Genomic DNA, 10,018 nt, shown 5'->3' on the forward strand with positions numbered 1-10,018 from the left:
CCTACAAAATTTTACTTAGTCAAGTGAAACAAGAAAATTCGTAAATATGGAGGTGTGTGTGTGTGTGGGGGGGGGGGGGGGGTAAATTCACCTGAACACATCTGGATACGCAAATAGAACACGTTCACCTTGAAGTTGTGCCCAGTCAGGGGCATTATCAGGAATTTGACCGTCATATTGTATTACATTAATTATGTTATTTTGCCTTGGCCGAATTCGTCCCAAAAGGAGCATGATTTTGTCTAACATAAATATCATTGAATTAAGCGGTATTGGTTTCTTTTGCAATTTGTTTAGGCTATATGTTAGACGCGGTCGTTCAGTTTTAAAAAACAAACATTTAATTGTATTACTTTTACATCCGGGTTACCATAGATGACGGACCGTGTTATGAACGCGATATTATCTGTATACATACTAGGTATAACTAGTAACCTTTTATTCGTCATTAATATATTAACAATACAGTGCATGAATAATCACTGAATGGACTAGTAAAGATCTATTGAATTGTGGAAAGGGGAATACCCCTATTTTACATAGAAAACAACACACATAAGTTAAAGTCGACTTTAGCTTTAGTAATATCTTCAAGCACAGCTAAAACTGTTTGAGGGGATTGGATATATTTTGAGTTTGAGGTAATATTGGATATAATTTGAGTGTAATGTGGTTTATCTGGGATATAATCTGTGTGTAATGTGGTATAATTTGGGTATAATTTAAATGTAATGTAGTAATATAAGTAAGTTGGGTGTAAGTTTATTGTTATGTATTGTAAATGAAATGAAATGGGTTTTTCCGTCCTACTGTTATGCTTCGACTGGATAAAAGAAAACGAACATACGCCATAGTGAGTTGTGAGGGAGCTGTGGGGGGGGGGGGGGGGTAGATTTTGACTGGTCTTATATCGAATTTCAATTGAGTAGTGTCCTTTTACGTGTACGCCAACGTGTACACGGGACTTCGGTTTTCCGTTCCGGCAAAGTTCTTCCGCCCTACACCACTAACATAGGGGAATCGCGCCGGAAACTCCCGATGAACTTTCTCGGCCCTCCAGGTTAGCGAGCCAACGTCTTACTCAATGAGTCACACTGATTCCCTTAATGTAGTGTAAGTTTGATACAATTTGAGTGTAATGTGGTCTGCGATATCACCTCGGTGGAAGCGGACTTCAAATAAAGCTAGTTCACACTCACACGCAGCTTACTGTGGTATATGATTTGAGTGTAATGTAGTATAAGGTGGATATAATTTGAGTGTAATGTGGTATAAGGTGGATATAATTTGAGTGTAATGTGGTATAAGGTGGATATAATTTGAGTGTAATGTGGTATAAGTTAGATATAATTGGAGTGTAATGTGGTATAAGGTTGATATAAATTGAGTGTAATGTGGCATAAGGTGGATATAATTTGAGTGTAATGTGGTATAAGGTGGATATAATTTGAGTGTAATGTGGTATAAGGTGGGTATAATTTGAGTGTAATGTGGTATAAGGTGGACATAAATTGAGTGTAATGTGGTATAAGTTAGATATAATTGGAGTGTAATGTGGTATAAGGTGGATATAATTGGAGTGTAATGTGGTATAAGGTGGATATGATTTGAGTGTAATGTGGTATAAGGTGGATATGATTTGGGTGTAATGTGGTATAAGGTGGATATGATTTGAGTGTAATGTGGTATAAGGTGGATATAATTTCAGTGTAATGTGATATAAGGTGGATATAATTTCAGTGTAATGTGGTATAAGTTATAAGTTTAGTGTAATATTGGACACACTTTGTGTGATGTGGTTATAAGTTAGATATAATTCTTAATGTGTGTTGGACTGTTTGAATTTTTGATATGTTTTATGCGTTGTAGTGATCAGAGTCCTATTTCTCGGAATCCAAATTTTAGTAGATACTTCAATTTTGATTGGCTAAGCACTAAAATCAATTTAATATTATCCAATCAAATTACTAAAATTTCGATTTTTATCTTAGTTAAAATTTCGTGAAACAGGCCCCTGATCCTAAACTCTGTATTTATATGTTTACTTTTTAATTTTTAATAGAAGAGCAGATTTGGTTGAAACAATTGATTAGTTTTTTTTAGACCTTAGCAACGGTGTGTATCTTCTTTTTATTTCAAGGTCTGTATGGTACAACAGTTTAGATGCGAATATTTGCTTGTAGAAGTATTAAGGTGCCTATACACATCTCTCCATAATGTCAGCTTCCCAGCAAGCCCCTTTCCTTTATTTCTCGAACTGAACTTAAGGACGTGTCAAGTTATAATTGGTGAAGACAATGGCTACTTCATAGATTCTTACTCCGAAAAAGAGACTTAATTCCTCAAAACAGGTGTTTAGTGCAGCAGTGTAGAGTGAAGATTTGTGAAATGAAAAGCTGTAAGCAGTATGGAAAATAGCGGAATTAAAGCACCGGTGACTGTATGTGAGAATGGTGATTCTGATATAATCACTTTCAGTGAAGCATTGTTGAGAATATGTGAGGATGGTGTTTATGCTAGCATTGTGTCGTTGGTGCAACGCGGGGCTAATGTTGAATATACTGATTCATATGGTAATACTCCGCTGCTTACAGCTATCGAGAATCATCATATAAATTGTGTAGATGTGTTACTGAATAACAAATATTCCCTTGCCAATACAGAACACAGTAACACGGTGACTGGGAACACTCCTTTAATGATGGCAGCAAATAATTTCGATATTGTCAGATTGCTGATAAACAGTGGGTGTCAGTTAAATTCGACGAACCGATTTAAGGATTCTGCACTACACCTGGCTGCCAGAAATGAAAATTTAAAAGTTGTTCAATTGCTTGTGTCCAGTGGGATAGATGTTACCCTCACTAACAAGGACAGGGAAACTGCACTACACATTGCTATCATTATTCGCAACCCAGCTATATCCTGTAGATTACTTTCAATACAGGAATGTCTCGATTCACAGTCTGTTTATTTACTAGACATGGCTTGTGGTTATGAGTACTCTAATAATAAGGGGGACACGTTTTTGCAGGACTGTATGGAGTATTTTATGAAATATTGTGACAGAGAAACGGTCACACAATTAATCCAACACGGCTTACCTGTCGATGCTTCATTACTAGGATACGCTTACCGTAATAAAGATCTTGTAATGGTGGACACATTAATACAAGCTAGTCTTCACCAGAATCCCGATCATTCCAGATTTACACCTTTCATATACTTTTCTCTGATACATAACGATTTTGAGGGAGTTGAAAAATATATCAAATATGTCAGTCCCTTCGCTGCTCTGGAGGATGGTCGTTCATTATTAGATGTCGCACATTATGTTGAAAACTATGACATGGCGGGGATTTTACTCCAAAACGGCCATCACCTGACTTTTTGCAATTGTATAAAAGCATTAAATTGGCTTGGTTACCAATACGATCGGAGTAAACACGGTATCGTGAAAATTAAACATGTCATACAGTATGGTATAGCTCACACCTATCGTCGTCGAACACAGTTCATGCCTCCACAGCTACATCTTAAATGCTACCATAGTTACGTATTTCAGTATATCAACATACTTTACGTGATGTACATGTCCAACCTGATAAATAACAATGACTTACACTGTAGGCTTTCTAAGTTGCCTGTACCGTTTAATAACCATGGACATGGAAAGGATTTACAAAATATTGCTTCCGATCTGGCGCTAAATCATAGTCTCTCGCGTGATGTGGGCGTAGCCAGTGGACCGTTAGAGGAACTGGCTTTCGGTAGGCTAAAATCATTACAAGAACTGGCTTTAAGTCCCATGTCACTTCTTTGTATAACCCGTAATGTGATTTGCGGATCACTTGGTCCACCTAACATGTGGTTTAATGTAGGGTTATTGCCCCTGCCTGATAAAGTTAAATCGTTTCTAAGATATGATGATATCCTTAGTAATACGGGCTAAATCACGAGACCGGTTAGGTAGACTTTTTATACTACAACATTTATAAATGTACTAATGGGGCGGGCGGGGGGGGGGGGGTCTAGTGGTCTTAAGTGTCACGCTTTGACCTCTAGCTGGTCGGTCACCTCTGGCTTGCGGGCGGTTGTGGTTTCGATCTTCGGTGTGAGCGTATGTGGCTTGCAGATAGGGGCGCCTTATCAACCTCGTGGGTTTACTCCGGGTACTCCGGTTTCCTCCCACACCAAAGACCCCTGCGCGTGCGCCAAGATAATGAAAATAAAAAAAAGACAACTTGTCTGCGATATCACCTTCGGTGGAAGCGGACGTTAAAAACTAAGAACAACAACATAAAGTTTGAAGACGTACATGGATGTACTTAACAAAGATATACCCAGTAAAATATAACAGATAGTTGCTACTGATTTTGATGCTATTATTTCTGAATACATATTTAATGTCTTTGGTATTTAAACAAGGTATTGCTTTTATTAAACATTTTCAGTTCGTTATCAAATTTATGATTTATTTTGACAAATTACTGAAATGCTGGATTAAAACCCTTATGCAAGAGCTAAATCTGCCGATTGCATGTTATTATCATAACAATGGTAGCAATGGTAATTGAGGCTTCAATGTTCTTGTATCGAAGATAACTCGATTCAGAGTGAAGTAATTTGACTGACATTTTCAAAATATTCGATTTTTTTTATCTATATATTTTGTAACTATTACAGCGAGAGCTGTCAACTCAGCTGTCGATTTAATAAGTAGCCTACGGGAATTGTAGTAATTTGACATATCTCTTCGTCATTTATAATGAGTCATTGCTAGTGTTTAGACTTATGCTTAAATATCATAGTTTAACTTTGTATTAGAGGTGTATTTTTGCTATATGAACACGTATTTGGACTAGCAATGTTTTCCCGAGATTTGGATTTAAAGTTGCAATTTCATATTTTTAAGTTATATTTTTAAAATGTATAAAAATTATGCCCTAAAATAGATGGTATCTATAAATAGTCCTACCGTGTTAAAGAATAATCCTATTAATCCTATAATTCACTATTGCCAGTTGAGAAATTGGCAAAAATATCATTTTAAACTTCAAATTCAAACGTTTGAAGATAGCTATTCCATGGGGAAAAGAAAGCAAGGGAGGTAATTGTGTTATTATTTCCGGGGTCAAAAGATTTTTAAGTGGGAGAATAATGCCTATGATCGTATAATAGTGAGTTGAAAACCTATTGAGCAAAAGACATAGAAATAATTATGTTTTGACTTTCTTAGAAAATATGAAATTATCGCTTTAAAGGAACACAACGTGAAGTCTATTTGGAGATTAAGGATTCTGAATGCCATGACGAAGGATTGATAGTGTTTCACATTCTTTTTGCTGCCGTGACAGAGAATATTGCTACGTAGTAGTGATCATGTCGATCGTAGCCTTAACTTTTCTGTTCGTAAAAGCGTCGTCCCTAAGAGCAAGCACAAGAAGAAGAATAGCGCCTGGGAGTTCACAAAGCATTCTCAGAAAAGTTAAGAATTTATTAAGCTTCCAATATATTTGATGCAGCACGTACAATTTACAGGAGTGGCGGTGACTCAGTGGTGATGTTTCGGGTTCGATTCCAGTGTTGGCCGAGGAAATTCCTCGTGTTTTTCGGACTCGCGGATTCCACTTGTTCGTGGTTCAGCAAGGCGGGTCTTGCAAGGACAGTATCTAGTCGTTCGGATGCGACAAAAAAAACCCAAAAAAACAAAACATAGGCCCATTGTATAGTTATCGTGCACGTAAAAGAATATTTGTCAGTTGGGATTCGAAATAAAAGTCTGGGCATACTGTATGGCGTATTAACCTCATTTAATTCCATTTTTACAGTTATTTATTAAAATAAAACTCTCAATGAAAATCAAAATTACAATTTTACCTTAAAAGTAAAATTTATCCCTCTCTCGCTTGCTTCCAACAGTATAATAAATCTATCAATGTTTAGGCATGTTTTTATTTATACAAGTATTATTGGTAAGAATGGCTATTACGTAGATATGTACGTCATTGAATTTACGGGGTTCCGATTGGGCCTTTGCGACCAAACCACATACCGTTTTACTACGCCTTATAATAAAATCCCATTGAAATAAACTAGTTTGAAAATATGTTTGTTTATTTCATACTAGTCACATGACCATGTATCCAAATTTCAGGCTGGAAATTCTGAATGTAGGCTTACAAAAGGGTAATTGTCGATTCCCATACTTGTATATGTAAGAAATTGTTTTTATACTCCCTCTCCAATTTCTGTCTTGCGATAAATATCACTAAGGATATCCTCATATCTTAGAAAAGATTTGAGATTATCCTTAGTTGATACACCATCGGTAAAACAGAATATGGACAATCACGAGAACAGAATATATGACGTAAGTTGCGGTTATCTTCCAAGTTCGACAAGTACATCATATAGAATCGGTTTAAGACAAGATATCTGTAGAATGGGATTACACACATCCTTGATTCCCTGGCATGGATACAAACCTCTACATTATAACTATGTTGGTCAGTCAATAAACCTGTTCCTGGAAAGGCGTGAACAATACCGTACCGAATCATGTGTTTTAGAGTCACGTGACTTCTTTTATCCTTCCGACTGCTTGCTTGACTAAAGCGTCTTATAACTGTTTTATTATTTAAGAGAGGCAAGTCAAACCCGTTTTGAAGTAAAACATCAGCAATTTGGAAATCTTCTTCGTCGTAAGCGAGATCTAGTAACGAAACACCATCTATCAGAAAATTGACTGAATCGATGTGTTTGATCAATCTTTGAAGCCAGTCACAGTCGCGATACTTCACTGAATAATATATGAAAGTTCTAAATACTGATTGATCACGATACTGGTCGATACAATCCTGTATTAAAATATCCACCATTTTGTGATCCTCGTTGCGGTAAGCGACTTCAAGAAACGAAATATCACCGTTCAGAATATTGATGTAGCTGTTATGTTTTAGCAATTTTTGAACCCAATCGTAATCACCATGTTTTACTACATTGCATACTAAAGTTGTAAACGCGGTCTGGTTATGATTCTGGTCCATACAACCCTGTATTAAATGTCCATCAATCGCGAGTTCTTGATATTGAAAGCTTCATCTAGTAAGGACACATCAAAGGCGACGCCGTATTCGATTATTTTTTTCATCCACTTTAAGTCACCATACTTTACAGAATACGAAAGCAGACACATACGACAGTGCTCGTCGAAGGAATCGAGATTTGTTGTTTTAGATAACATTATGTTCCCTATGGTAGCGTTATCACAAATAATAGCCAGGTGTAATGCAGTATTGCCATCCGGGTTACAAAGTGTAACGTCTATTCCACATAACACGAGCAATCGAACAACTTCAATATTCTGGAATCGGACAGCATGGTGTAATGCTGACTCTTTGAACCCTTTCGTCCTATTTAGTTCACTCCAGCTGTTTATCAGCAATCTAGCAATGTCTAAATTATCTGCTGAAAGGATGAAAGCTGTGTTTCCAGTCTTGTCGGAGTGTTCTGGTTTTGCAGGGGAATACCCATTATTCAACTAACATATCTACACAATTTGTATGATGATTGTTGATAGCTGTAAGCAGTGGAGTATTACTGCATATAAATCAGTATATTCAATGTTGGCCCCGTGTTTCAGCAACGACATAATACTCTCAGAATCACCATCCTCACATTTTCTCAGCAATGCTCTACATGTACTATTTGCCATTGTCTTGGTAATGATTCTTTTGATATTTCTCTCTCCACATATGTAGAACCACTTTTACTAAAAAAAAACAATTTTACTCTTCTAATATCGTATATCTTAAACTAGAAACAGGGTCAATGAGCATGGTAACTAATAAGGGTTTGGGATTAGATCAATAAAATTACCAAATTTCAAGTAGTATTGTTCTTAAAAAAAAAACAACGACAAAACATGAGAACTCTAAAATTGTTTATATTGACGGTGTGGTCCTACCAGTTATTGTGAATGATATCTTATATTGTCGCCTATAATGTTTATGATTTGTGCATTGTGGTATATCATTAACTATCTCTCATTTCTATGGACGACAAACAACTTTCCTGGATTATTTAATAGTTCCATTCATTGATTATTTCTTTTTATAATATATGTTTATAATATATTATTGACGTCATAAATAACGAGTTATGCGCCCCTTATGGCTCCAACTGGGTTATTTTTTGTTCTGAGTGGAAAGTGATATTTCTCTTGATTTCTCAAAGTGTGATATGTGAAAATTGTGTATTGATTAAATAAGAACTATGTGATTAATGAGTTAAAAAATTGGATAATTTCTAGGAGTATTCTTTGGATTATCATATTTTCAAGTTTTTGGATAGAAAACTTCAGTTTAATGTTGACATGTTTTTGCTATTTTTAGCATCTGATCTGTCAGTGTTTACACTAATCTGAACAGTAATAAGTTTTTGTGAACTGTCAAGATTAACTACTATTTGGATTAAGAATGGAGTTAACAGTGTTATGACTTTGATGTGAAGCCTGGTATGATCACCTACTCACGAAAACAACTTTTTAATTTAAAGAGACACTCTGAACTTTCAACTAAGATATTTAATTTTGAAACATTGAAAGACTTTAATCTTTTGAGACCATTTAGAGGTACTAGGGGTGGTAAATCAAAGAATTCTACTAATAAAAGACCACTAAATAATCTTGAATCTTCTCGATGCTCTGCAACGGAATCAGCAGCTGCTGATGCTAAATCTTTAAAAGTATTTCTACTCAATAGTCAGTCATGCCGTAACAAAACCCTAGACTTGGCAGATTTAATTCTAGATGAAGGACTTGATGTCTTGTTTCTGACGGAATCCTGGCTAAAGGAATCTGGAGACAATGCTAAAATTTCTGAGCTAACACCGAAAGGTTATGATCTCCACCATAAACCTAGACTAAATCGCACAGGTGGTGGCATAGCTGTAATATTTAAAAATACTCTTAAACTTGAACTCTTTGATAACACTTTCTGGACCTATAGTGGTTTTGAATCACTTCATGTAAAGATCAGCTCCTATAATACAACGGCTCATGTTGTGTATCTTTATCGACCGCCCCTTTCAAAGAAAAACACTGTCTCCATAACTGAGACACTTGAAGATTTTGACAACCTTTTCAGCAGTCATAGGAAAGACAATACTGTATTTTTAGGTGATTTTAATATCCACTACGATGATGCATCAAATGCAACAGCAATTAAATTCAGGAAACTTCTGCAGGTGTACAGTCTTACCCAACATGTCGCTACCCCTACACATAAATTAGGTCAGGTTTTGGACCTAGTCATTTCACCTAATACCTGTAACTTGATCAGTGATGTAAAAGTGCGTGATATTCAAATATGTGACCACTTCCTTATCACCATGAGGTGGAATATGACGAAGCCCAGAAATAACTGCATGCACCATGTGTGTCGTAACTTTAAGGCCATTGATAGATCTGTATTCATTGGTGATCTACTGTCCTCAGACTTACTGAAAGAACAACCAGAGGGTGTTAAAGATCTATGTGATCTTTACAACAAGACACTGGTTGAGCTTCTGGATAAACATGCCCCGGCAGTCAAGAAACAGATCATTATAAGACCAGGTTTGCAAAACATTTTTCCAAAAACATTTCTCGAAATTCATCGAATCGGAACATTATGACGACATAAGTGAAAATCAACCTTGCATACAATAATTCACTATATAATTATGGGGAATCGAGCAAGCATATACACAATAAGAAAAATCGCTTGATGACCGCGACTCTAGTGAAACACGCGCGTAGTATGGCTAATCGGGCCGGGCCTTCGAGAAAGAAAATAAATGGAAAGTAGTCTATTTTCAGAAATTAGGTTTTGTCTGATAGGTACATATTTCTTTTCTCTAAATCATGTAATCATGAATGTGCCAGGGAATAAGTAATATACTGAAAGATGGATAAATAAATAAATACTTTCGGATCATGCATTACACGATAACCTGTATTTTAACTTTTAAATAC

The 10,018-nt window shown here is 36.1% G+C and overlaps 1 protein-coding gene across 1 annotated transcript; it reads left to right on the forward strand.

Annotated features, from left to right (window-relative positions):
* The first annotated feature begins 514 nt into the window (after positions 1 to 514).
* LOC126823332 (putative ankyrin repeat protein RF_0381) lies at positions 515 to 4,005 on the forward strand. Its single transcript, XM_050552107.2, has 2 exons — positions 515 to 641; positions 2,141 to 4,005. The coding sequence occupies exon 2, from the start codon at positions 2,408 to 2,410 to the stop codon at positions 3,950 to 3,952; it is 1,545 nt and encodes a 514-aa protein (XP_050408064.1). The 5' UTR covers positions 515 to 641; positions 2,141 to 2,407; the 3' UTR covers positions 3,953 to 4,005.
* The last annotated feature ends 6,013 nt before the right edge of the window (positions 4,006 to 10,018 follow it).

Source organism: Patella vulgata, chromosome 6 (assembly GCF_932274485.2).
Source record: "Patella vulgata chromosome 6, xgPatVulg1.2, whole genome shotgun sequence".
Classification (NCBI taxonomy): domain Eukaryota; kingdom Metazoa; phylum Mollusca; class Gastropoda; family Patellidae; genus Patella; species Patella vulgata.

Coding starts and splice junctions, on each gene's coding strand:
- LOC126823332 (XM_050552107.2), top strand. CDS start 2,408: ATGGAAAATAGCGGAATTAAAGCACCGGTGACTGTATGTGAGAATGGT.